This window comes from Eschrichtius robustus, chromosome 11 (assembly GCF_028021215.1).
Source record: "Eschrichtius robustus isolate mEscRob2 chromosome 11, mEscRob2.pri, whole genome shotgun sequence".
Classification (NCBI taxonomy): domain Eukaryota; kingdom Metazoa; phylum Chordata; class Mammalia; order Artiodactyla; family Eschrichtiidae; genus Eschrichtius; species Eschrichtius robustus.
This window is the reverse complement of record NC_090834.1, coordinates 113,685,495-113,712,926: the sequence shown is the minus strand read 5'-3', so window position 1 is coordinate 113,712,926 and position 27,432 is coordinate 113,685,495. Positions and strand designations below refer to the sequence as shown.

At 62.9% G+C, this 27,432-nt stretch overlaps 1 protein-coding gene across 1 annotated transcript in view; it reads left to right on the top strand.

The window, feature by feature from the left end:
• Window positions 1-5,675: 5,675 nt before the first annotated feature.
• MUC5AC (mucin 5AC, oligomeric mucus/gel-forming) overlaps window positions 5,676-27,432 on the top strand; it is a 31,273-nt gene continuing 9,516 nt past the window's right edge. Inside the window, exons 1-32 of the mRNA XM_068556171.1 lie at window positions 5,676-5,748; window positions 7,375-7,449; window positions 8,432-8,491; window positions 8,667-8,928; window positions 9,247-9,361; window positions 9,729-9,819; window positions 10,599-10,708; window positions 10,831-11,044; window positions 11,142-11,267; window positions 11,491-11,608; window positions 11,901-12,039; window positions 12,271-12,381; window positions 13,020-13,089; window positions 13,169-13,306; window positions 13,387-13,551; window positions 13,941-14,035; window positions 14,762-14,888; window positions 15,064-15,319; window positions 15,389-15,441; window positions 15,704-15,804; window positions 15,992-16,143; window positions 16,291-16,429; window positions 16,517-16,731; window positions 16,781-16,958; window positions 17,751-17,990; window positions 18,220-18,376; window positions 18,771-18,899; window positions 19,147-19,309; window positions 19,783-19,826; window positions 19,912-20,100; window positions 20,755-22,379; window positions 22,590-27,191. Coding sequence (XP_068412272.1) covers window positions 5,676-5,748; window positions 7,375-7,449; window positions 8,432-8,491; window positions 8,667-8,928; window positions 9,247-9,361; window positions 9,729-9,819; window positions 10,599-10,708; window positions 10,831-11,044; window positions 11,142-11,267; window positions 11,491-11,608; window positions 11,901-12,039; window positions 12,271-12,381; window positions 13,020-13,089; window positions 13,169-13,306; window positions 13,387-13,551; window positions 13,941-14,035; window positions 14,762-14,888; window positions 15,064-15,319; window positions 15,389-15,441; window positions 15,704-15,804; window positions 15,992-16,143; window positions 16,291-16,429; window positions 16,517-16,731; window positions 16,781-16,958; window positions 17,751-17,990; window positions 18,220-18,376; window positions 18,771-18,899; window positions 19,147-19,309; window positions 19,783-19,826; window positions 19,912-20,100; window positions 20,755-22,379; window positions 22,590-27,191 — 10,332 coding nt within the window. The remainder of the gene's footprint in view (window positions 5,749-7,374; window positions 7,450-8,431; window positions 8,492-8,666; window positions 8,929-9,246; window positions 9,362-9,728; window positions 9,820-10,598; window positions 10,709-10,830; window positions 11,045-11,141; window positions 11,268-11,490; window positions 11,609-11,900; window positions 12,040-12,270; window positions 12,382-13,019; window positions 13,090-13,168; window positions 13,307-13,386; window positions 13,552-13,940; window positions 14,036-14,761; window positions 14,889-15,063; window positions 15,320-15,388; window positions 15,442-15,703; window positions 15,805-15,991; window positions 16,144-16,290; window positions 16,430-16,516; window positions 16,732-16,780; window positions 16,959-17,750; window positions 17,991-18,219; window positions 18,377-18,770; window positions 18,900-19,146; window positions 19,310-19,782; window positions 19,827-19,911; window positions 20,101-20,754; window positions 22,380-22,589; window positions 27,192-27,432) is intronic.

Here is a 27,432-nt window from a genome sequence, read left to right as displayed (position 1 = left end):
TCCCATTAAACACTCACTCCCCTCTCCTCCCCCAGCCCCTGATCCCCACCATCTGCTTTCTGTCTCTATGGATGTGACTCCCCCAGGGACCTCCTGTGATTGAATCATGCAGGACTTGTCCTGCGTCTGGCTTATTTCACTGAACATCTTGTCCGCAAGATTCATCCTGTGTTGCCTGAGTCAGATTTCCTTCCTTTTTAAGGCTGAATAATATCTCACCGTGTGGATGGACCATGTGTATCCCTTCATCCATCGATGGACACTTGGGTTGCCTCTACCTCTTGGCTGCTGTGAGCACAGGTGTGCAAATATCTCTTCGAAGCCCTGCTTTCAATTCTTTTGGGATACACCCGGAAGTGGTGCTTTAATTTTTATGAGTATGATTTTACACTGTGAAAAATACCTTTTAAATGTGCTGATGGTATTAGACAACCCCCAGCCCCCCGAGTGCTGATGTTCTTTTGTCCTGGGGTCAGAGGCACCCGCTCCACGTCAGGACCCTGGGGGGCCACAGTCAGTGTTGTATGGACGGCATCTCACGTTGGCTCCGTCCTCCCCTCCCCCTAGAGGCTGACAGGACAGTCAAGGGTGACTTTTCCTTGTCCTAATGCAGGCAAGTGGGCCGGGCAGCTCCCCGCCTGCGGGTGGCGGTGTTCGGGGGAGGGGCTGGCACAGTGCTCTTAGGGCAGAGGTGGGGATTCTAGTAGTGTCAGCTGCTACCTGACCCCTGGGTGCCCAGGCTGCCTGGGCAGCTATGAGGGACACAGATGCGGTTGCCTCCAGGGAACAACCTCAACGGACAGTCCCCTCCGTCCCCCCCAGGGAGGTGGAAGGGTGACCGCTGAGCGGAGGCTGAGGAGGAAGGCGTGGTGGGGAGGGGCTGAGGGCCTTTGTGTTTTCTGGGGCAGGAGGAGGCGGGCGGGGGCTCCCAGGAGCCGAGCTGGGTCCAGGGAGATGAGGGACTCCGGGGCCAGCACTTCCCCGCCCAGGCCTGGGCAGAGAGGGGCTCAGCTGTGGGGGGGAGGGGGGGAGCCGCTGTCAGCAGCAAGCGGGGGTCTCACTGCCCTTCATCTACAGCTGTGGATCTGGGGGACCAGGTCAGATCTCGGGAGGAATTCTGTTTGCCCAGTGATGCAGATAAACAAACACGTGCAGGAAGCCTCCAAATCAGTGCAGCCCCGCCATAAAACCAGACTTACTCTCCGCTCCCTTCTCCCGCTGCTCAGAAAGCATCCCCCAGGCGCCCCCCCCCCGCCCCCGCCGCCGGTCCCGGGAGGGTCTTGGCCCCTCGGCCCGGGGAGGCGGACCCCACCCATGGGCATCTTCCAGATGGCTCTCTCCCCCTCGTGCCCCAAAGCCAAGCAGGAGGGATTAGGACGCCGTCCTCCTTATCAAGGAAGTTCCCGGCTTGGAGCAACGCTGAAGTCACCCTGCCCTTTCTGTCAACAGCACAATTCCTGTAAGCTATCAGAGGTTCCCAGCGCCTCCCTGCCAAGGTGGCGCCCACTTCCTCTTCGAAGGTTAGAGGGGTTCCATCTGCTTTTGTCCTGAACTCATTCTCTGTCACACGGAATACGTGGTAAACTTTCCCCAAACTGCTGGTTTCCGCATCTATGACATCAGGCCGCACCCTCGGCCTCACGGTGTCCCCTGCGTCAGGAGTGACTGTGGGTCACGGATGCTAAGCCAACATTGGTGAGAAACTGTGCTGTGATTTTAGGTGCAGCGAAGAGAGGAAGGTGCTGCCTGTTTGATTGTCATGGTGCGGTTAGGCTGACAATGCACCGAGCTTCCAGGTGTGTTAAAATGTGCAGAAAGTCGAGGGGGTGACCCAGCGCGGCACCATCACCCCGTTTCAGGAAGAGAAAGCGGGAGCTTCATGAGGTCCCTCGACTTGCCTGAAGGCTCCTGGAGGTGACCGCTGCGAGGGCGGCAGGGGCTCTTCCGGGGGACCAGACGCAGCTCAGAGGGTGCTTCCCTGATGCATCAGTTGGTTTTGTCCCTGGGGCAACAGTCCTCTGAGCAGTGCTCCTACGGTCACCATTTTCCAGATGAGATGCCCGAGGCACAGAGAGGGTGATGTGCTGGCCCAGGGCTACACAGCTGATGGGTTTCAGGGCCAGGATGCCACCTCCTCCCAGTGTCTGGAGCCCCAGGCCCTGGGTTCGAATTCCAATTGGTTCCTCTGAGGTCAGGTGCCTCCCATCTGTGTCATCCAAAAAGCAGGGATAACCACAGTTCCAACCCCTCAGGAGTTTTTGGTTTTCTATGGACTGAGTTATACAGTGAAGCCTCCAAGAAGTGTGCCCGGCCCACCAGGACTGCCACCAGGCTGGCGTCCGAGACGGGGCTGACAAAGTGTCCACTGGAGACAGCCGTCCACTCCGCGGTCTCGGCAGAAAACAGGAGTCACAGCTGACTGTCTGCTTTAAGACGTGTGGCTGGTCCAGGCCTGGCTCTTCTCCCAGGGCAGGGGGTTGGAGGGACCTGGCGTTTGGGGTGCAGGTGTTGACCTCTGGGTTGGAGATGTGTCCCAGGTGGAAGGGTGGAAGTCAAGTCTGCCCCGCACCGCAGCCCCTCGAGGGCACCGGGCTATAGGGGAGGGAGGGCTGGGTCCGGCTGCCTGGCCACTCCAGCCGGACGGTCTGCGCATCCAGTCAGATCCCGCTGTGCTCACGTCCTCGCCCTGGAGGGGAGGAGGCCAACCCCGCAGAGTCCCACATGGGGAGGGCCATGAACCTGCCCCCTTTTCCTGCCCCAAAGCTGTACCTGTCCCCCAGGACAGAGCCTCTGCCCTGCAGCCTGCGTGGGCTGAGGGAGGTGGGAGCGTCGGTCCCGAAGAAGGCTGCGGGGATGGCTCAGCCCCCAGGTCCTGCAGCTACAGCAGAGTGACCCCAACGGCCCTGCAGGTCACCTGCGTTGGGACCTCGGCCATGCCCAGAAACTGGAAAGGAAGGGACAGGCGTGGGGGAGGAGTGCCAGCCCTGGGCAGGCAATGCTGAAGCCAGTGTCCCCTGCCTTGGTCACCTTGGCCAGAAACAGCTGGGCTGGGCTGGGCTAGGCCAGCGTCAGGATCAGGGTCAGGGTCAGGCAGCCCAGGGTCCTGAGGGTCATGGGGGCCGCTTCTCCACCAGGTCATGCGTCTGAGGAGAGAGCTGTGAGGAACATGCTGCCCCCGGGGGTCGCAGGACACCACCCGCCCCAAGAGGAAAGCGCTGGACTCGCACCTCCCACCCATAGGCTCCTTGCCCACCCGTGGGGCCCTGTTCTTGGCCGGATCCGGGTTGGTGGGCGTTTCATCCTCACCTGGGTCAATCCCTCATACAAATAGGAGCTATCTGATGCCTGCTTCCGGTCCCAAATCAGAGCTGCCAGAGTGAGTCAGCGGCCTGGCCTGCATCCCATCCCCACATCCCTCCACCGTCCTCCTGTTGCCACGGCAATGCTTGGGCGATCCTGTCAGGGCTGGACCCCAGCCCTCTGTCCAAACAAGCACTGCCTTGCTCTCCAGTAAACCCGCTAGTTTATCAGGTCCGGGTGGGGGGCTGGCAGCAGCCCAGGTGCAGGCTGTGTGGCCTCCGGGGAACCCGGGGGAGCAGAGGCTTCTGGGGCCACCGCCCTGGGCGAGCCCCATCCCCACGTGTGGCTCCCGCTCCCCACACACAGCACCCTACTGTGAACCCCTGGACATGAACCCTCTTCCTGCAGGGGTTTTCATGGACCCCCTTTTCAGATGAGGAAACTGAGGGTGGCCGAGGCTCACCCCGGCCGTGCCCCTACCCCTGTGCTGCCCTCACTAAGCGTGAAGGCCCCTGAGAGCAGGAGGGTGGAATCACTGCCCCACTGCTTTAAGGGACCCCTTCCAGCCCCCCACCCCTCCACAGCCCCCACTGGGCTGTGGAGGTCACAGGGAAGAAGACCCCTGGTTTTCAAGGCTGGGTCACTGGTCCCACACACCTGCCCCGACCCCAGACCCCCTCTCCATGGGTCCCTCTTATGGGGTTCCCCCACCCCGGGAAGGGAAGCGTGCCTGGTGACTCAGATGGGTCGGGGGCGAGGTGTGGACTCAGGCCTGTGCCCTACGCCGTGGACACTGGTTGACCTGTTGCCTCCCTGCCTTCCTGGGGTCGTGGGGAGGGGAGGCCCATGTCACTCAAGCTTCCCTCAGCTTGGGTCTGGCCCCCAGCTGCAGACCCTAGAGCCTCCCCACCAAGGCACTGGTTCCCCATGTCCAATATCCTAACCACAAAACCTGCACAGCCCTTTGGAGCCAGACTGGTCCCCTCGGCCTGCCCCTAGGGGCCTGCCCTGCTCAGCACCAGGTGACTTGCTGTCAGGCTCTAGAGCCAGGCAGCCGTGCCGGGGAGGGTGAGGACGTGATACACCAGCCTGCAGGGAGGGTGGGGGGGGCGGGGGGGCACGGAGGTGGCGCCAGCTCCCTTCAACCCGCATCCACGCCCCCTGCTATGTGATCACCCACCCACCCACCCACTCACTCACTCGTTCATTCACTCACTCACTCATTCATTCACTCGTTCATTCACTCATTCATTCATTCACTCATTCATTCACTCACTCTCTTACACTCTCACTCCTTCACTCACTCACCCCCGTGTCCCTCCCCCACTCTCCTGTTATGTGTGAGGCATTCTTTCTACCAGGTACCAGGGCCAATTTGGGGCATGAGGAGGGGATGGCTCAGGGACCAAAAACAAGGTGACCAGAAGGAGCTTGGGACAGGCCCCAAGTGAGCCAGAAGCAAATGCTCGGATCAGCTCCAGGGTGCCCCCTGCCCCCAGACCCCTCCCCAGCATGGTGGGGACCCAGCCCAGCCCCTCCCGCTCACCTTGCTGCCACTCCGCCCCACGTAGAGCTTCCTGGCTGGGCCCACCTGTGGCAGTGGAGCCGCCAGCCTTGGTGGGGGTGTGTGGACCCCTGCGGCGGAGGTCCAGCCGCAGCGCCTGGCTCCCTGATAGGCCCAGGGCTCGCACACCCACTGTCTGAGGCCGGGTGTCCATCACACCAGGGTGCTTTCTCAGCCAGAGCCCATCAGGGCCAAGACCACTGGGCCCGTTTCTGGGCTGGTTCAGTCGGCATCTCTGCAGCTCAGCGGACTCCGCCACCCCTGCCCCTCGAGGCCACAGGCCCACTTGTGCCTGGAGCCGGCCTGGGGTCACCCGCCCAGCTGGAGCACGGCCAGGCTCCCAGGCAGTGCTGGTCGGGGGGCTGCACTGTGGGGCGGGGTCCTGTCACCGGGGGCGCCACGCCCTGAGCCCTTCTCCAGTGAGGGTGGGGCTGGCCCCAGCAGCCCCAGCAGCAGGGAAGATGCCAGTGGCCACTCCAGGTGCCAGGAACTCAGGGGTCCGGCTGCACGGGAGAGCGCCCAGGGAAGGTCCAGGGGCAGGGGCGTGGTGGAGGGTGCCTGAGGCCAGGACTGGGGGACCCTCAGGAACCACATCCCACCTGGCAGACACACCCATCCCTGCCTGTCTTCAGCTGCCAGCCAGCCCGTAGCCAGTGTCCACTGTTTACCTGGGTGAGGGGAACCACAGGCCCTGCCCCACCCTCCCACGTGAGGCCAGTGGGGCTGGAGCCAGCTCTGGGACTACAAAAGGCTCCTGCAGACTCAGAGCCCTCCTCAGAGGCTGCCCTGGGGACTTCTCCCCCCACACACCATGGGTGCCGGCCGGAGGAAGCTGGCCCTGCTCTGGGCCCTGGGCCTCACTCTGGCCTGTGCCCAGCACACAGGTAAGGCTCGTGCTGGCTTTCCCAGGCTGGCCCTGACCATGGCCTGGGGCCCCTGGGGCCCCCCCAAATCCTAGGGTGGCCCTGGCCCCCGGCGGGCAGCAGGCAGCTCTGAGGCCTCGTCCTGGGCTCTGGTCAAGCTGAGTGCATCCGTGAGCGGCTCTTCCAGCTCGGCGCCCGCTCCAGCGGCTTCCAGCTTGTGGGGTTGGGGAGGGGTTCTTGGGGGCTGCGGGGTCCATGTGGGGGTTGGGGGTGGGAGCAGCCCAGCGTCTATGAGCCCCTGGCTGCAGGATCTCATCCACACGTGCGTCTCTGCTGCTCTCTGCCCTCTGCCCCCTGCCAAGCCTGGTCTGAGCAGACTCTCGAACTCCTGGGCCAGCCTGGCAGAGCTGCCCACCTGCCTGGGACACCCCCCCGGGCATCCCCGGTTCACCAGCTCACTTTCCCTGTCTGGTTCTCTATGGTGGGCTCAGTCCCGGCTGGAGGGTGTGATAAGGGAGGCTCACAGCCTCCGTGGTCCTCGGAGGCCCCTCCCCATCTGGGCTGCACCTCCCTCCTCTGCTTCCCAGGGGATAGCAGGGACCTGGATGGGTGAGGGGTGGCTCCCAGGCTCCCGGAACGGCGGCTTGGGGAACATGACATGTTAGCCAAGGTCCCCACTGCCCCAGGCGGCTCGCACATCTCGGTCCCCAGTCTCCCGCTGCTGCCAGACGGTCCCAGAACTGGGAAGCTCTCCCTCGAGTACTCCGGGCAGGGCTGCCCCACTGGATGTTCCCTGGACACATGGCGAGCATGAGTCCAGGTTGTCCCGGGTGATCTGAGAAATGGGGCCAGAACACGAGTGAGTGAAGCTGTGCTCCCTGGGTCAGCCCCCCATCCAGAGGAGGGCTGGGCCTCCCCCTCCGGGTGGGGGGCTAGGCACCCTCCTGCCATGCCAGCTCTGTGCAGGATCATGGCAAGCCTGTGTCTGACGACATTCTGCACCTTTGGAACGGCCTCTGAGGACCCCAGAAATGAGGTCCTTGGGGTGGCCTCCGGGCCGACACTGCCTGTCCCGGGCCCTGCCTGCCTGGCCTCCACGGCGCTGGGCCCTTACCTGTGCAGTGGCCCTGAGCACCCCATTTTGGGTGCAGCTCTGTCCCCACTCTTGGTCCCAGATCCCCAACAGGCTCTGAATTTTCCTCCAGAGCTCTGGTTGCCTTTGGACCAGCTGCAGCAGACCCGTGACTTTACTGTCTGCTCCCTCAGTAGATGGGATGCCCCCGGACGGGGGCTGCCTGCCTGTCCCCTTACGTCCTGAGCAGGGGACCAGCGGCTGGGCCCTGGTGGACACTCGGTGGGCATGAATGAACAGTGAACGAAGGAATGGCCCCTGGAGAGACCAGCCGGGGTCACCCCCACATGCTCATGGGGCCACCTGAGGGGGAGGTCAAGGGAGTGGCGGCCCAGCCGTGGGCCCGGGTGACCTCAGAGGCTCGGCAGCCGGGAAGAGATCCCCCCGGACAGTGCCCCCGTCCGCACAGAGAACCCCACCATCCGGACCTTCCATCCCTCCCTACGTGCATCCTCTGAGGGGACGTGCGGGTCCTTCGGCCGGCTCAGGCCCAGCGCCCTCTCCTCTTCCCAAAGGCCAGGCCCGGGACAGCGCTGCAGAGCTCGGCTATGAGTACCCGGACCTCCCTCCTGCCCCCCAGGGGCCTGGCGGTGAGTGGACCCCCCACCTGTCAGAGCCCCCACCCCGCCCCAGCAGTCAAAGAGCCCTTGAGGGGCCATGGGCCACTCGCCTTGGGCCCTGCAGGCTGCTTGCCATCCCCATCCGGCGTGGCTGAGACAGGGTCACAGGCTCGCTGGGAGCTCACAGAATGTCCCTTTCTCCCTGGAGTTAACACCTGATACTCCAGTGGTGGCAGGGCGGGTGAGGGTCAGCCCCCAGCACGGCCAGACACCCCAGAGCAAGGGGAGGCTCGGGGACAGACCCAGCCACCTCAGTTTGCATGTCCCCAAAAGGGGCTCCCAGGGAGGCGCACCTGTGCCTGATGTCAGCACCCAAGGGATTGTCCGTAGCTGCTGATGCATTTGTTTTTTTTTTTTAATCGGGGTATAGTTTTACAATGTTGTGTTAGTTTCTACCGTACAGCAAAGCAAAGTAGAGTTCCCTGTGCTATCCAGCAGGTTCTCAGTTGTTACCTATTTTATACTTAGTAGTGTATATATGTTAATCCCAATCTCCCAATTCATCCCACCCCCCTTTCCCCGCTTGGTGTCCATACGTTTGTTCTCTACGTCTGTGTCTCTATTTCTGCCTTGCAAACCAGTTCATCTGTACCATTTTTCTAGATTCCACGAATATGCGTTAATATACGATATTTGTTTTTCTCTTTCTGACTTACTTCACTCTGCATGACAGTCTCCAGGTTTTGATTCAGGCATTTTTGAGATTCCGGGAGCAAGGAAGCCCCAGTGCAAACAGCATTCTGGGCCACGTGGTGTGAGAGCTGGGGCCCCTGGGGTGCTCTGCTCTCAGCCCACAGTGGTGCCCGCTGGCCTTGGTGTTCACACCGGCCGGGAGGCCATATACACGGCAGAACCCGGAGCCGGATCTGGAGTCCGCCAGATCCGAGCAGTTGCGGAGCCACCAAAGGGCGGTGGGGGTGAGGGCTGTGCGTCACCCGCCCTGTTTCCACAGGCAACTCCCTCCGCGGGGTGACCATCCACCCGCCTCTGAGGAGCAGCCCCCTGGTGCGAGGTGAGACCCCGAGAGGCCAGGCCGGGGGCTGTGTGGGCCGAGCTCTGCCTTGTCAGACCTGGTGGGGGGACAGGGGGACCGCAGCTTCCCAGGTGGATAAGGGCCCAGGTTTTGGGACGTCCAGGTGTCCCAGACTTGGCACCCTCGGAAAGGCCCTGCTCTGTTCGGCCCACAGCCCTGAACACGGCGCACGGTGGGCGGGTGTGCAGCACGTGGGGCGACTTCCACTACAAGACCTTCGACGGCGACGTCTTCCGCTTCCCCGGGCTGTGCAACTACGTCTTCTCCGCGCACTGCGGTGCCGCCTACGAGGACTTCAACCTCCAGCTCCGCCGCGGCCCAGGCCCCAACGCCACCGCGCCCAGCAGGGTCACCATGAAGCTTGACGGCATGGTTGTCGAGCTGACAAAGGGCTCCGTGCTGGTCAACGGCCGCCCGTGAGTCTGGGCCCCGGACGGCGGGGATGCTTCTGGGCCGTCGGGGGAGGGAAGTGCAGTTGTCCCAAGAGTGGGGCTGGGGGCGGTGCCCCCCAGGCCCCCATGCTCGGCCCCCTGCCCCGCCCAGGGGCTCAGGCTCTCACTCTGCCCCCGAAGCGGCCCCTTCCTCGTTCTTCTGATGCCAGAGCTCCAGGCTCTTGTGGGCGTGTTGACCTTTTCACACGTGTGACCGAAGGGACCCTCCCTGCCTGAGGCCCAGGCCTATGTTGCCCGCCCCCTCGTGCCCTGTGGTGCCTCAGCTGGGCCCTCTCTCCGCAGAGCTCAGCTGCCCTTCAGCCACTCCGGAGTCTTCATTGAGCAGAGCAGCAGCTACGTGAAGGTGGCGGCCAAGCTGGGCCTGGTCTTCATGTGGAACCAGGATGACAGCCTTCTGGTGAGGCGGGGGGCCGGGCTCGGGGGACCAGGCACATGCCTCCAGCCGGGCAGCCTCCCCAGGGAGGGAAGAAGGTGCTCTGGGCGAAGGAGGGTGGGAAAACCAGACACCCCCGGCCCCACGGCAGTGAGGATGGGGGCCCAGAGGCTAACGGGGCCCCAGGGTCCACACCCCTGATGGAGACCCTGCGTGTGGGGGTCGTTTCCTCCAGGACAGACCCCCTGCTCCGGGTCCCAACTGCGTGGAGCAAGTGGGGAGGGTCCTCTGTGAGGAGGCCCAGCTGCTCCAGCCTTGGGAACCTCGTCTGTCCTTCTGGTCCGGGGGTGTCCCTGGCACGGCTGGAGCCTGATGCGTCCTCTCATTGCAGCTGGAGCTGGACGCCAAGTACGCCAACCAGACCTGCGGGCTCTGCGGAGACTTCAATGGCGTCCCCATCTTCAACGAGTTCTTCTCCCACAGTAAGCCCCGGGGCGCGAGCCCCCCTCCCTGCCACCTGCTCCATCTCTGTGCTCCCTGGAAGCCTGCCTTCCAGGGTCCCAAGTCAGAGGTCTCAGTCTTAACACACGTGCACGCACCCACACGTGCACGCAGACCCACACACTCGAGGTCCAGCATGCACGCGCACCCACACCACACACATGTGCACAGACTCTGGCACGCCCCGGCACACACAGACGCACGGCGTGCGCTCACGTGCACTCACCCCCACCCCATCCCACCCAGCACACGCTCTCAGCGGGGCAGCCCCCACTGAGCCCTCCTGTTCTCAGTACCCATCACACACCCTCCTCTGAAATCGAAGACCGGCCTCCATCCAGACCCTGTCTCTGCTTCTTGGTCCTTGAGACTTTGCCAAGCAGTGGCCTTTTATGTGACCCACACCTGCTGCAGTCCCGATCACAGGGTCCCCACTGTCAGGCCCATGAAGCCCCACGCAGAGCCCATCCGTAAGGGACGCCCTCAGGGGAAGCCTGCCCGGGTGCACAGCAGTGGCCGGCAGGGGCCCAGGGTCACTCTCCAGCCCTGGGCCAGCGGAGCGTCAGTTAGCGGACCTCAGCCCGCTGCCCTGCAGCCCCAAATGCCCGGGAGTTCCTCATTTCATCTCCAGACTCCCCGAAAGTCTTGTGTAGCCGCCACTTAAACTGGCAGTGTGGAAGGGGAAGGCAGGCGTAGCCCGGTCGCCCCGAGCGAGGGGTGCTGGGAGCCTGAGAAGAGCCCGGTGTTGTGCTTCTGGCAGACATCAAGCTGACCCCCACCGAGTTTGGGAATCTGCAGAAGATGGACGGCCCCACGGAGCGGTGTCAGGACCCCGCCCCTGAGCCCCCCACGAACTGCTTGACCGGTTTTGTAAGTCCCAGAGTGAACGGGGGTGGCGTCCTGCTCCCACGGCCCCGGGGACAAGTCGAGGAGGGGGCCGTGGGCCAGGGGATGTTCCAGAGCCTGGACTGAGTGCCCCGGCTTTGCCCCAGGGCATCTGCGAGGAGATGTTGAGCAGCGAGCTCTTCTCGGACTGTGCCGCCCTGGTGGACACCAGCAGCTACCTGGAGGCCTGCCGGCAAGACCTCTGCCGCTGTGACCAGGCCAACCCCAGCAGCTGCCTCTGCCACACGCTTGCCGAGTACTCACGCCAGTGCTCCCACGCCGGGGGGCTGCCCCTGGACTGGCGGCGCCCCCAGCTCTGCCGTGAGTGCCCTGCGTGGCCCCGGCCCTGCCATGCGGTCCCTTCTCGGGCCGGAGGCAGGGGCAGGGTGTGACGTGGGCCCCATCCCCCTCCCTGCAGCCCAGACGTGCCCCCTCAACATGCAGTACCGCGAGTGCGGGTCGCCCTGTGCGGACACCTGCTCCAACCCCGAGCACTCCCCGCTCTGTGAGGACCACTGCGTCGCCGGCTGCTTCTGCCCCGAGGGTGAGATGGAGCCCCACCCCCTCTGGGCCCCCAGAATCACCCAGAGGCACTGTGGGTGCTCAGGAAGGAAGGCCCCTCTGACGTGGCCCGAGGCGTCCCTGGGCCCCTGGGTCTGAGGAACCCTCTAGGGCAGGGCCACTGTGGGCAGAGGGCCTGTCCCCTCCACACACTCACATGGTAGACACAGTCCGGCACCTGCCACGTGTCCCGCCTGCCTCTGCAGGGACGGTGCTGGATGACATTGGCCATGCTGGCTGCATCCCGGTGCCCCAGTGCTCCTGTGTGTACAACGGGGCCACCTACACTCCAGGGACCGGCTACTCCACAGACTGCACCAACTGGTAGGACCCTGGGCCCCTGCCCTCCCTTCCCCCTGGAGATGCCCAGGGACGGCCCCTGCCCTCTGGTCCCCCTGGATGCACCCGGGCCGGCCCCTCTGGGGGTTGTGGCCCCGGGGCTGCTCGTCCCCTCCCACGCAGGTCCCCAGGCAGAGGCCAGTGGCTCTCTGGGCAGGCGCTGATGGGCTTCAGTCTATGAGGTGATGCAGGCAGGCCTGGGCAAGTCTACCTGCCATCTTGGGGGGGCGGGCTGCTCCCGTGGGCCGGCACCCACGTGGTCGCTCCCTGCTCTCAGCACCTGCTCTGGAGGCCGGTGGAGATGCCAGGAGGTGCAGTGCCCGGGCACCTGCTCGGTGCTGGGCGGTGCCCACTTCTCCACGTTCGACGAGCGGCAGTACACGGTACATGGGGACTGCAGCTACGTGCTGGCCAAGGTACGTGGCCCCAGGGTCCCCCCGGACAGAGCGGCTTTCAGGCCGTGGGCCCACGTGTCCTTCCCCAGCCTGGGCTGCACATAGGTGCTGCATTTGGGGCCACCTCGGGATCCCCAATGCCGAGTCCTCCAGGAAACCACCCCAGCTCTGGGCGGGCAGACAGGTGGTGGGGAGGGGAGGGTGAGGCAGGCTGGGGGCCGCTGAGCTTTGGGTGAGGACCTGTGTTTCCAGCCCTGTGACAGCAGCGCCTTCACCGTGCTGGCCGAGCTGCGCAGGTGTGGGCTGACCGACAGCGAGACCTGCCTGAAGAGCCTGACGCTGATCCTGGGCGGGGGGCACATGGTGAGTGCAGACCCTGGGGCTGGGGGGGAGGGGCACATGGTGAGAGCAGACCCTGGGGCTGGGGGGGAGGGGCACATGGTGAGTGCAGACCCTGGGGCTGGGGGGGAGGGGCACATGGTGAGTGCAGACCCTGGGGCTCCGGGGAAGGGGCACATGGTGAGTGCAGACCCTGGGGCTGGGGGGGAGGGGCACATGGTGAGTGCAGACCCTGGGGCTGGGGGGGAGGGGCACATGGTGAGTGCAGACCCTGGGGTTGGGGGTGTCCTTCACGGCAAGTGACCTCTGCCCGAGCCCTTGATCCCACATGGGGAGCAGGTGGCCCAGGCACGGCCCGAGGACCCTCCCACTGACTCCCTGCTTCCACCTCTTGTGGCTCTTTTGAGTGACCGTCCCCAAAGGGAACAGCTCAGGGACTGGCATGGGGCCTCCACACCTCCCCCATGAGGCCAGGAAGCTTCTCTGCTGAAGTTGACTTTTTTACTTTAGTAAATCTCTTTGGTTTTCATGTCGCCAAAAAAAGGTCCGGTCCTCGCGGAAAGCTTAGCAGAGCAGGCTGAGCCTGGGGGACGGGGGGCCAGGTCAACAGCCCTCCTCTGCCCTGGGGAGGCCATCGTGAGCCATGTCATGTGCTTCTCCAGGTCTTCGTGGTAAAGGCCAGCGGGGAGGTGTTTGTGAACCAGATCTACACCCAGCTGCCCCTCTCGGCAGGTGAGGGCGCCTGCCCTGCCCAACCCCCTGACAGCCCCGCCCCTTGCGCCCACTGAGACCTGGTCCCCTGTGTCTGCAGCCAACGTCACGCTCTTCAGACCCTCCACCTTCTTCATCATCGCCCAGACCCAGCTGGGCCTGCAGCTGGACGTCCAGCTGGTGCCCGTCATGCAGGTGTTCGTGAGGCTGGCGCCCCAGCTCCGGGGGCAGACCTGCGGTAAGAGGGTCACCACCCAGCACCCGAGCCCACCCTCCGCAGCCCAGCACACAGGGGCCTCACGCCACCCCCGCCCCCAGGCCTGTGCGGGAACTTCAACCAGAACCAGGCCGACGACTTCCGGACCATCAGCGGCGTGGTGGAGGGCACGGCCGCCGCCTTCGCCAACACCTGGAAGACCCAGGCCGCCTGCCCCAACGTCAAGAACGGCTTCGAGGACCCCTGCTCCCTCAGCGTGGAGAACGGTATGTGTGTCCAGCGGCCTTGCGGGCCAACCTGGTGCCGGGGCCCCTGGGCCAGAGGTCTGAGCATGGGCTCCTTGGGGGCCCGGCCTGAAGGGCGAGTCAGGTGGTAGGTAAACAGGCAGAGTCAACATGCGTTGTTCTGGCCGGGTGAGCCCCGGGAGGAGAGGATCAGGGTGCTGGGGGGAGTGGAGGCCCACCCTCCGTGCCTCCTCTCCTGGGGGGACCAGGCTGGGGGGCGCTCGGGAAGTAGCCGAGCTCTGCTCACACCTGGCACTCCTTTATAAGGAGCATCAGGAATTGCGGCTAAAAGGAAAGCTGCTCACCTCCATGTAGCTCCCGCCTGACATGACTGTCCAGCCTCGCTGACCGCCCCCCTCCTCTGTCCACAGAGAAGTACGCTCAGCGCTGGTGCTCGCGGCTGACAGACCCCCACGGCCCCTTCGCCCGGTGTCACGCTGCTGTGAACCCCAGCGCCTACTACTCGGTAATGCCACCCACCTGCCTCTACCCTTGGACCACTCAGCCACCCTCAGGGTCCCAAGGGCCGTGGCAGCAGTGTCTGGGCCCAGCCGGTCTCTCAACCTCCAGTTTCTCCCACCCCCATTCACTCACTCATTCACTCACTCACTCATTCATTCATCCACTCATTCATTCATTCACTCACTCATTCATCCACTCACTCATTCATCCATCACTCACTCACTCATTCATCCACTCACTCATTCATTCACTCACTCATTCATCCACTCACTCATTCATCCACTCACTCATTCATTCATTCATCCACTCACTCATTCATTCATTCATCCACTCACTCATTCATCCACTCACTCATTCATCCATCACTCACTCACTCACTCACCCACCTACTGCGGTTCTGAGCCCGTCCTGTCCTCCTGCTCCACGCTAGGCACAGGGGCTACACCCAGGGAGTGAGTAGCCCGCTGGCCCCGGGGTGCAGATGAGAAACTGGTGTCTAAGGCTGACTACACAGGGCTGGACTGCTGGGTCACAGAGATGAGGGGCTGTGGTCCTTCCAGCACCCCTGTCCCCCAGCCCAGGGGTGTGACTGCAAGATGCTCTGTGCACGTTAGTGGGACCCCCGTGAGGCTCGGGGAGGGGTCCTGGGGAGGCAGGGCCTCCGGCAGCAGTGCGGGGGAAGCTCACCGTGTGTGGCCTGGTGTCCCTGACGTCCCGATGCCCCCCCCAGAACTGCATGTTCGACACGTGCAGCTGCGAGAAGAGTGAGGACTGCATGTGCGCGGCCCTGTCCTCCTACGTGCGGGCCTGCGCCGCCCGGGGCGTGCTGCTCAGCGGCTGGCGGGACGGCGTGTGCAGTGAGTGTCCCAGGGTGGATGGCCCATGGCCCCCGTCCCCCAACCAGGCTCAGAGGCCAAGGAGCGCCCAGGCCGGTATCCCGGGACCCCATCAAGGACGAAGGGCCTGGCGGGAACAGGGAAGCCAGGGGGGCCGGCCCTGTCCTGAGTGCTGCCCCCTCCTGGCATCCTGCAGCAAAGCCCATGACCACCTGCCCCAAGTCGCTGACCTACCTCTACAACATCAGCACCTGTCAGCCCACCTGCCGGGCCCGGAGTGACGCGGATGTCACCTGCAGCGTCAGCTTCGTTCCCGTGGACGGCTGCACCTGCCCTGACGGCACCTTCCTGGATGATATGGGCAAGTGTGTGCCGGCCACCAGCTGCCCCTGCTACCGTGGGGGCTCCGTGGTCCCCGATGGGGAGTCGACGCACGAGCAGGGGGTCATCTGGTAAGAGCCCCTGCTGAGTGGGTGGGGTGGGCGAGGCTGGGGGGCTCTCTGACCACTCTCTCCTTGCAGCACCTGCACCCAGGGCACACTGACCTGCATCGGAGGTCACGCCCCAGCTCCAGGTGAGCCCGGAGTGGGGGAGGGGGAGGGAGGGGGCCCTCGGTTATCTCTGCATAAAGTTACCTAAGTACGGGGTTAAATGCCCACAAGTCAGCGAGGCTGGTGGGTGTCAATCAGCGTCTCTGGGCTCAGCAGTGTGGGCACCCTTCCCACGCACTCACACGCTCACCCCGGGGCAGCCAAACTCTGCCGTCGGGAAACACGTCCCTCAAGCCAGCCTGGCAGGTGGCGTCAGGGTCCCCTGAATGGCCCCTCCCTCCCCAGTCTGTACCCCACCCATGGTCTACTTCGACTGCCGCAATACCACGCCTGGGGCTGCTGGGGCCGGCTGTCAGAAGAGCTGCCACACCCTGGACATGGACTGTGTGAGTGTCCCCAGAGACCCCCCTCCAACAAGCCCACAGCTGCTTGGCGCTCATGGGCACCTGTGGAGAAGCCCACTCGCTGGCCCCCGGGGACCCTTGCCCGCAGGTTGCTGGTCCTCTATCCCTGTGGCCCCGCTGCAGGCCCTGGGGGTCCACTAAGCTGTGTCTGCTCCCCCCGCCTCCACAGTACAGCTCCCAGTGTGTGCCGGGCTGTGTGTGTCCCCACGGGCTGGTGGCCAGTGGCGACGGCGGCTGCATCCCTGTGTCCGACTGCCCTTGTGTGCACAACGAGGCCAGCTACCAGCCGGGCCAGATCATCCGGGTGGGCTGCAACACCTGGTACGGGGAGGGGCTCGGACCCCATCTGGGGGAGGGTTCCTTGCAGCGGGAGGTACAGCCCAGCCGGCAAGTCCTGCCCCCACCCAGGCAGGCAGCTGGCCCGCTAGGAGGGAGGCTTGGGCCTGATGCCTGCCGCCCCTGCCCCAGCACCTGTAAGAGCAGGATGTGGCAGTGCACAGACCAGCCCTGCTCGGCCACCTGCGCGGTGTACGGCGACGGCCACTACCTCACCTTCGACGGGCAGCGCTACAGCTTCAGCGGAGACTGCGAGTACACGCTGCTTCAGGTATGTGGCTGCCGAGCTCTCCCGCCGCCCCGCAGGCCGGCTGTGCTGCCCCGGGGCGCATGCTCAGTCCCACCCCGGCCTCCCCAGGACCACTGCGGGGGGAACGGCAGCGCCCAGGATGGCTTCCGCGTCATCACCGAGAACGTCCCCTGCGGCACCACCGGGACCACCTGCTCCAAGGCCATCAAGATCTTCCTGGGGGTGAGCAGTGGATGGGGGGCTTGGCAGGGAGCCCCCAGGAAGGCCGCGCTCCCATGGCCGAGCCGGGACAGGGGCCACAGGGCCATGGACCCATTCGACAGGTGGCCGGGGTCCTCACCCAGACACTCACTGGCCCTGCCCCACGCAGAGCTACGAGCTGAAGCTGAGTGACGGGAACGTGGAGGTGATCGAGAAGGAACAGGGGCAGCTGCCACCCTTCTCCATCCGCCAGATGGGCATCTACCTGGTGGTAGACACGGATGTCAGCCTGGTGTTGCTGTGGGACAAGGGGACCAGCATCTTCCTCAGACTCAGCCCCGAGTTCAAGGTGAGGCCCTGCCCAGGAAGGACGCCGCCCTCACCCCAGACCAAGGGCCGGCCAGAGACGGGGGTGCGGGTGGGGGAGGGACAGAGAGACAGAGAGAGATTGAGAGACACAGAGACAGCGTGAGAGACACAGAGAGAGATAGAAAAACAGAGAGACACAGAGAGATATAGAGAGACAGAGAGACAGACAGAGAGAAACAGAGAGGCAGAGAGATAGAGAGGAGGTAACAGTAGGAGACCCACGGCCGTGTCCGGGTCCTGCAGCTGCTGGAAGAAATGATCCCTAACTGGTGGCCCTTCTCTCACAGTCTGGACACTAAGTCCAACCAGATGCCCCAGGGCCACATTCCCTCCAGAGGCTCGAGGGGAGGATCCTTCCCGCCTCCTCCAGCTTCCGTGGCCCCAAGCGCCCTATCATCCCAACCTCTGCCTACAACGTCCCTTTACTGTCTTCACTCTGTGTGTGTCCCTCATCCTGTAAGGACACCGGCCACTGGATCAGCCACCCACCCCCCAGTCCAGGATGCCCTCATCCTAACTTGATTGCATCCGCAGAGACCCTACTTCCACTTTGGGCCACACTCGTGGGTCCCGGGTCAGGACCTGAGCCTGCCTTTGGGGGACAATCCATAGCCACTAGGCTGCTTCTCCTGTGCCCTCCCCTCCTGGAGACTTCAGAGCCCAGTGGGGCTCTTCCTGAGGGCGCCGGGGTGGGGGGGGAGTGAGTGAGGTCGCAGGGCCCCTCCTGCGCTTGCCCTGAGCCTGTGCCGTCTCTGCGTCTGTCCGTCCGCAGGGGAGGGTCTGCGGGCTGTGCGGGAACTTTGACGACAATGCCCTCAACGACTTCACCACGCGGAGCCAGTCCGTGGTGGGCGACGCGCTGGAGTTCGGCAACAGCTGGAAATTCTCCCCGTCCTGCCCGGACGCCCAGGCCCCCAAGGACCCCTGCGCCGCCAACCCGTACCGCAAGTCCTGGGCCCAGAAGCAGTGCAGCATAGTCAACAGCGCCACCTTCAGCGCCTGCCACGCCCACGTACGTGGGGTGTTCCTCCAGGCGCCTGGGGAAGAAGGGACAGAAATGGGAGCAGTGGCTCTTTGCCACCCTCTAGGGCCAGCTGTGGCCATGAGGACCCGTCTGGCCGGCCTCGTGGGACAACGAGCTCCAGGGGAAACCGGCCCAGGCCGACACCAAGCTGCATTGATTCCCCGGAGCCCACAGGGATGGCGGGTCCCCCGGCGTCTGAAGCCTCTCTCTCCCGTAGGTGGAGTCGGCCAGGTACTACGAGGCCTGCGTGAGCGACGCATGTGCCTGCGACTCGGGGGGTGACTGCGAGTGTTTCTGCACGGCCGTGGCCGCCTACGCCCAGGCTTGTCACGAAGCGGGCGTGTGCGTGTCCTGGCGGACCCCGGACGTCTGCCGTGAGTGCCCACGGATGTGTCCGTCAGGGTGGGGCGGAGACACAGGGAGTGACAAGAGTGGTATTGAATGTGCGAGGGGAGGAAGGGCTTGAAGGGAATCAGCAGAGCACCCCCCCCCTCCATGGAGACTGGCTGCCGTGGGTGGGCGCCCCTGACAACCAGCCCGCCACCCTCCCCACTGCCCCCTCTTGTCCCTGGGCATCCTAGGCCCATGTCCTCTGAGGCCGCGCCCGGGAGGCACAGAGGAGGGACGTGTCTTCAGAACAGCTCACAGGACTTGGTCAAGGATCGGGGTACAGGGGAGCCCCCCGGGGCTGTCCTTGCAAGGGCGGCACTCCACCCGGGACCCCCTGGGCCGAGCGCCCGGCCCTGAGCCCGCCCCCGTTGTCCGCAGCCCTCTTCTGCGACTACTACAACCCCCAGGGCCAGTGCGAGTGGCACTACCAGCCCTGCGGGGCCCCCTTCCTGAGGACCTGCCGGAACCCCCGCGGCCAGTACCTGCACGACATCCGCGGCCTGGAAGGTGCACTGCTGCCCTGCTGGTCTGGGCGGGGCCGTGCTGGGGAGCTGGTGGTTGGGGCTGAGGTTTGTCCTGGGGATCCTGGGACCCTTGGCCAGGCTGGGCTCCTCCTGACCCTCGTGGTGCCTTTGCGGCCGTAGCCTCAAGCTCCCCACGGCGTGATGGGGTCCAGGGCTGGGGACTGAGTCGAGGCGGGGGTGAGGCAGTGGGCAGTTGGTGTGGCTGGGACTCAGGCCTCTCTGGTCCACAGGCTGCTACCCCAAGTGCCCATCAGAGGCCCCCATCTTCGATGAGGACCAGATGCGATGTGTAGCTTCATGCCCAACCCCGACCCCACCAACGCCCTGCCGTGTCCAGGGCAAGTCCTACCGGCCGGGCTCCACGGTACCCTTGGAAAAGAACTGCCACTACTGGTGAGACGCTTGGCGGGAGCCAAGAAGACCCTGGAGCACGTTGGGGATTCGCCCAGCCCTCCACCACTGGGGAAAGGCCCCACCCGGCCACCCCCCAGCAGAGCCTCCCTCTTTCAGGGCCAGAGGGTCCCCCAGCCTGGGTTTCCTGTGGGGTCCAACAGGGAGCTTCCTTTATGCAGGATGAGGGTGGGGGGTCTGGGGGTGAAGGAAGAGGCCAGAGGGGAAGCTGAGCAGTGACACGGCCCAAGGACCTCTGGGAAGACACCCTGGAGAGGGAGTGGCCTTCAGAAGGTCCAGGAGGCTCAGTGGCTATGCGCGAACTGCCTTCTCCGGTCATAGATAGGAAGGGCTCCCTGGGAGGGTGTGACTTCTGGGGCTGAGGCATGGCCCCCAGGGACCCCAGTGGGGCTTCCCCTGCCTGCCTGCCCCTGGGTGAGTCTCCACCCCCAGACTCATCTCCCTTCTGTCACCAGCGTTTGCACCGAGAGCGGCGTGCATTGCACCTACAACTCTGAGGGTGAGTGGTGGGCAGCCCTCCTTGTGCCCGGGGTCTCGGGTCCCTGCCTGCGCCCCAGCCCCCTAACCGCCTGTCCTCCCCACAGCCTGTGTCTGCACCTACGACGGGAAGCGCTTCCGTCCCGGGGAAGTCATCTACCACACGATGGACGGCACGGGGGGCTGCATCTCCGCCCACTGTGGGGCTAACGGCACCATCGAGAGGAGGGTCGAAGCCTGCAGCCCTACCCCCCGCACCCCCCAAACCACCTTCGTCTTCTCTACAACCCCATTTGGTAAGGCAGACACGTGGGGTGCCGACCGGGTGGGGCCGTCCCCCCACCCCTGGCCCCAAGAAGCAGGAAGGAGCCAGGACGAGACAGAGGGCATGTCCCTGTGCCCGCCGGCCCGCAGCCAGGAAGGGCCAGCCACCTTGAGGCTGGCAGGTCCCATGTCCCCAGTCATGCTCTCAGGGCTGAGGCACCCAGCACGGGGCAGGGGCTGTGAGCAAAGGTATCCCAGGCTGGTTCCTGGGAAGAGGACCACGAGAAGCCCAGCTGGGGAGTCCCTGCCTGGATCCACTGCTCTCCGATCGCCTTGCGTTGCCCCAGGGCCAGGCACCTCCGCATCCTCACCTCTTCTAAGGGCGCCTTAGGGCCTTATTAGAGCTTCCCCCAAGGGTGAAGAGCCCCTGTAACTCTGGCTTTAGATTCCGGGGAGCAGGCTTCCCTTACACAAGCTTAATTCACCCCTTGACTCAGCTGCAGTGAGCTTTACCCCTGCCCGGTTTGGGCGTATCCCAGACGCTTGGCAGCTGCCCTCTCTCCCAAGTTCCCGTCATGGGCGGAGACAGACAGTCGGCTGACACTGACAGAGGGGGCAGGGGGGTGTCCTCAAGGAGCGTGGGGAGACCTGGCCCCTGACGCTTGCCCTTTCTCTCCTGCCCTCAGTCATGAGCTCCACGCTTCCACCCAGCACACACCCCAGCCCTTCCGAAAGCACAGCACACACTCCGAGCTCGGCCCCGGCCACCACCCCGGGCACATCCCCTGGACCAACTCCTCCCACAGCCTCCTCCCCGCCCTCGTCCCGGCCGCACTGTGGGGAGGAGTGCCAGTGGTCGCCGTGGCTGGATGTCAGCCGTCCGGGATGGGGCATAGACAGCGGTGACTTCGACACGCTGGAGAACCTCCGTGCCTATGGGTACCGGGTTTGCCGAGCGCCGAGGGCGGTGGAGTGCCGAGCCGAGGGTGCCCCCGAGGTGCCGCTGGAAGTCCTGGGGCAGCACGTGGAGTGCAGCCCGACGGTGGGGCTGACCTGCTACAACAGGGACCAGGCCTCTGGGCGCTGTGACAACTACCAGATCAGGATCCTGTGCTGCTCCCCCCGGGCCTGCCCCACTAGCAGTACAGAGACCACCCCTCCTGCAACCTTCAGCACGACTGAAACTGGGCCCACGCCAGGAGCCAGCAGGGTTACATCTGTGCCGACAGGGAGCACAGGTTCCTCAGCCCCTGTCAGCACACCTGGCCCAACCACTGCCTCTACGACTAGCAAAACACCTGGCCCAGGTACCTCTACACCTGCCCCAGGTACCTCAACAACTGGGAAAACAACCCTCTCGACTCCCAGCCGAGCGCCAGTTTCAACAACAGTTACAACCACAACCTCTGTGTCAACCACAACCCCAGGGCCCTCGAAGGGAACGTCATCTGAGCCAACCCAGGTCACCTGTTTACAAGAATCATGCACCTGGACCAAGTGGATTGACGGCAGCTACCCAGGGGCAGGGAGGAACAGTGGAGATTTTGACAGTTTTCAGAATCTGAGATCCAAAGGTTATAAATTCTGTGCAAAGCCCAAGAACGTGGAATGCCGGGCAGAGGTCTTTCCCAACACCCCACTGCAGGCACTGGGGCAGAACCTGATCTGTGACAAAAACGTGGGGCTGATTTGCTGGAACAAAGACCAGCTGCCCCCCATCTGCTACAACTACCAAATCCGGATCCTGTGCTGTGAGGTGGTGGACGTTTGCAGAACAAAGACCACACCACCTACCACACCTGGGCCCACACAGACGACCACAGGCGAAACCAGCACTGCCTGGGCCACTGCAACCTTCTCGTCTTCCACACAACACAGCACTGCCAGCTCGGCACACGTGCCCCCAAGAACGAGGGTCACAGCCAGAACAAATGAGCGGACCTCTCCAGGGACCACCTCCTGCCAGCCACAGTGCACGTGGACCAAGTGGTTCGATGTGGACTTCCCATTTCCTGGGCCCCACGGAGGAGACTTTGAAACCTACAGCAACATCGTCAGAAGAGGAGAGAAGATCTGCCACCGACCCGAATACATCAGCGCCCTGGAGTGCCGAGCCGAGAACCACCCAGATGTCAGCATCCAGACACTGGGGCAGGTGGTGCAGTGCAGCCCGGAAGTGGGCTTGGTGTGTCGGAACCGGGACCAGAAGGGCAAGTTCAGGATGTGCCTCAACTACGAGGTGCGTGTGCTGTGCTGTGAGCCCCAGAAAGGCTGCACTGTCACACATGTCACAGTTCCCAGCACCTCAAGTGTGAGTGTCACCGGCCAGACAAGGACCACCTCCCATGAGGCCACATCCAGTGCAACCACTGTGCAGACAACCAGCCCAACCGCAGTGCCTATAACCAGCACAGCCTCTGTGGAGACAACCAGCACAACCTCAGCTCCTACAACCAGCACCACTACTGTGGAGACAGCCAGCACAACCCCAGTTCCTACAATTAGCACCACCACTGTGGAGACAACCAGCCAAACTACAGGTCCTACAGTTAGCACCACCACTGTGGAGACAACCAGCACCACCACTGTGGAGACAACTGGCCCAACCACAGCTCCTACAACCAGCACCACCACTGCTGAGACAGTCAGCACAACCACAGCTCCTACAACCAGCACCACCACTGTTGAGAGAGCCAGCACAACCTCAGCTCCTATAACCAGCACCACCACTGTGGAGACAACCGGCCCAAACACAGCTCCTACAACCAGCACAACCGCCGTGGAGACAACCAGCACAAACTCCGTGGAGAAAACCAGCCCAACCACAGGTCCTACAACCAGCACCACCACTGTGGAGACAACCGGCCCAACATCAGCTCCTACAACCAGCACCACCACTGTTGAGACAGCCAGCACAACCTCAGCTCCTACAACCAGCACCACCACTGTGGAGACAACCAGCCCAACCACAGCTCCTACAACCAGCACCACCACTGTGGAGACAACCGGCCCAACATCAGCTCCTACAACCAGCACAACTTTTGTCCCTATACCTGAAACTACTCCCTCCCAACTCGGGACCACCTCCTGCCAGCCACAGTGCACGTGGACCAAGTGGTTCGATGCGGACTTCCCATCTCCTGGGCCCCACGGAGGAGACTTTGAAACCTACAGCAACATCGTCAGAAGAGGAGAGAAGATCTGCCACCGACCCGAATACATCAGCGCCCTGGAGTGCCGGGCCGAGAACCACCCAGATGTCAGCATCCAGACGCTGGGGCAGGTGGTGCAGTGCAGCCCGGAAGTGGGCTTGGTGTGTCGGAACCGGGACCAGAAGGGCAAGTTCAGGATGTGCCTCAACTACGAGGTGCGCGTGCTGTGCTGTGAGCCCCAGAAAGGCTGCACTGCCACACATGTCACAGTTCCCAGCACGTCAAGTGTGAGTGTCACCAGCCACACAAGGACCACCTCCCGTGAGGCCACATCCAGTGCAACCACTGTGCAGACAACCAGCCCAACCGCAGTGCCTACAACCAGCACAGCCTCTGTGGAGACAACCAGCCCAACCTCAGCTCCTACAACCAGCACCACCACTGTTGAGACAGCCAGCACAACCTCAGCTCCTAGAACCAGCACCACCACTGTGGAGACAACCAGCCCAACCACAGCTCCTACAACCAGCACCACCACTGTGGAGACAACTAGCACAACATCAGCTCCTACAACCAGCACAACTTTTGTCCCTATACCTGAAACTACCCCCTCCCAACCTGGGACCACCTCCTGCCAGCCACAGTGCCTGTGGACCAAGTGGTTTGATGTGGACTTCCCATTTCCTGGGCCCCACGGAGGAGACTTTGAAACCTACAGCAACATCGTCAGAAGAGGAGAGAAGATCTGCCACCGACCCGAATACATCAGCGCCCTGGAGTGCCGAGCCGAGAACCACCCAGATGTCAGCATCCAGACGCTGGGGCAGGTGGTGCAGTGCAGCCCGGAAGTGGGCTTGGTGTGTCGGAACCGGGACCAGAAGGGCAAGTTCAGGATGTGCCTCAACTACGAGGTGCGCGTGCTGTGCTGTGAGCCCCAGGAAGGCTGCACTGTCACACATGTCACAGTTCCCAGCACCTCAAGTGTGAGTGTCACCGGCCACACAAGGACCACCTCCCGTGAGGCCACATCCAGTGCAACCACTGTGCAGACAACCAGCCCAACCGCAGTGCCTATAACCAGCACAGCCTCTGTGGAGACAACCAGCACAACCTCAGCTCCTACAACCAGCACCACTACTGTGGAGACAGCCAGCACAACCCCAGTTCCTACAATTAGCACCACCACTGTGGAGACAACCAGCCCAACCACAGCTCCTAGAACCAGCACCACCACTCTGGAGAAAACCAGCCCAACCACAGCTCCTAGAACCAGCACCACCACTGTTGAGACAGCCAGCACAACCACACCTCCTACAATTAGCACCACCACTGTGGAGACAACCAGCCAAACTACAGGTCCTACAGTTAGCACCACCACTGTGGAGACAACCAGCACCACCACTGTGGAGACAACTGGCCCAACCACAGCTCCTACAACCAGCACCACCACTGCTGAGACAGGCAGCACAACCACAGCTCCTACAACCAGCACCACCACTGTTGAGAGAGCCAGCACAACCTCAGCTCCTATAACCAGCACCACCACTGTGGAGACAACCGGCCCAAACACAGCTCCTACAACCAGCACAACCGCCGTGGAGACAACCAGCACAAACTCCGTGGAGAAAACCAGCCCAACCACAGGTCCTACAACCAGCACCACCACTGTGGAGATAACCAGCCCAACCTCAGCTCCTACAACCAGCACCACCACTGTGGAGACAACCGGCCCAACATCAGCTCCTACAACCAGCACCACCACTGTTGAGACAGCCAGCACAACCTCAGCTCCTACAACCAGCACCACCACTGTGGAGACAACCAGCCCAACCACAGCTCCTACAACCAGCACCACCACTGTGGAGACAACCGGCCCAACATCAGCTCCTACAACCAGCACAACTTTTGTCCCTATACCTGAAACTACTCCCTCCCAACTCGGGACCACCTCCTGCCAGCCACAGTGCACGTGGACCAAGTGGTTCGATGCGGACTTCCCATCTCCTGGGCCCCACGGAGGAGACTTTGAAACCTACAGCAACATCGTCAGAAGAGGAGAGAAGATCTGCCACCGACCCGAATACATCAGCGCCCTGGAGTGCCGAGCCGAGAACCACCCAGATGTCAGCATCCAGACGCTGGGGCAGGTGGTGCAGTGCAGCCCGGAAGTGGGCTTGGTGTGTCGGAATCGGGACCAGAAGGGCAAGTTCAGGATGTGCCTCAACTACGAGGTGCGCGTGCTGTGCTGTGAGCCCCAGAAAGGCTGCACTGCCACACATGTCACAGTTCCCAGCACGTCAAGTGTGAGTGTCACCAGCCACACAAGGACCACCTCCCGTGAGGCCACATCCAGTGCAACCACTGTGCAGACAACCAGCCCAACCGCAGTGCCTATAACCAGCACAGCCTCTGTGGAGACAACCAGCACAACCTCAGCTCCTACAGCCAGCACCACCACTGTTCAGACAGCCAGCACAACCTCAGCTCCTACAACCAGCACCACCACTGTGGAGACAACCAGCCCAACCACAGCTCCTAGAACCAGCACCACCACTGTTGAGACAGTCAGCACAGCCTCAGCTCCTACAACCAGCACCACCACTGTGGAGACAACCAGCCCAACCACAGCTCCTACAACCAGCACAAGCTCCATGGAGACAACCAGCACAAACTCCGTGGAGAAAACCAGCACAACCTCAGCTCCTACAACCAGCACCACCACTGTGGAGACAACCAGCCCAACCACAGCTCCTAGAACCAGCACCACCCCTGTGGAGACAACTGGCCCAACCACAGCTCCTACAAGAAGTACCACCACTGTGGAGACAATCAGCCCAACCACAGCTCCTAGAACCAGCACCACCACTGTTGAGACAGCCAGCACAACCTCAGCTCCTACAACCAGCACCACCACTGTGGAGACAGCCAGCCCAACCACAGCTCCTAGAACCAGCACCACCACTATTGAGACAGCCAGCACAACCTCAGCTCCTAGAACCAGCACCACCACTGTTGAGACAGCCAGCCCAACCACAGCTCCTACAACCAGCACCACCACTGTGGAGACAACTAGCACAACATCAGCTCCTACAACCAGCACAACTTTTGTCCCTATACCTGAAACTACCCCCTCCCAACCTGGGACCACCTCCTGCCAGCCACAGTGCCTGTGGACCAAGTGGTTCGATGTGGACTTCCCATTTCCTGGGCCCCACGGAGGAGACTTTGAAACCTACAGCAACATCGTCAGAAGAGGAGAGAAGATCTGCCACCGACCCGAATACATCAGCACCCTGGAGTGCCGAGCCGAGAACCACCCAGATGTCAGCATCCAGACGCTGGGGCAGGTGGTGCAGTGCAGCCCGGAAGTGGGCTTGGTGTGTCGGAACCGGGACCAGAAGGGCAAGTTCAGGATGTGCCTCAACTACGAGGTGCGCGTGCTGTGCTGTGAGCCCCAGGAAGGCTGCACTGTCACACATGTCACAGTTCCCAGCACCTCAAGTGTGAGTGTCACTGGCCACACAAGGACCACCTCCCGTGAGGCCACATCCAGTGCAACCACTGTGCAGACAACCAGCCCAACCGCAGTGCCTATAACCAGCACAGCCTCTGTGGAGACAACCAGCACAACCTCAGCTCCTACAGAAGGCCCAACCTCTGCAGAGATGACCAGCGCAACCACAGCTCCTACAACCAGCCCAACCGCAGTTCCTCTAACCAGCACAAACTCTGTGGAGACTACCAGCCCAACCATAGCTCCTACAACCAGCACCACCACTGTTGAGACAGCCAGCACAACCACAGCTCCTAGAACCAGCACCACCACTGTGGAGACAGCCAGCCCAACCAAAGCTCCTAGAACCAGCACCACCACTGTTGAGACAACCAGCACAACCTCAGCTCCTACAACCAGCAGAACATCTGCGGAGACAACCAGCTCAACCTCAGCTCCTACAACCAGCACAATCTCTGTGCAGACAACCAGCCCAAGCACAGCTCTTACAATTAGCACCACCACTGTGGGGACAACCAGCCCAATCACAGCTCCTAAAACCAGCACCACCACTGTGGAGACAACAAGCCCAACCACAGCTCCTAGAACCAGCACCACCACTGTTGAGACAGCCAGCACAACCTCAGCTCCTACAACCAGCACCACCACTGTGGAGACAACTGGCCCAACCACAGCTCCTCCAACCATCACCACCACTG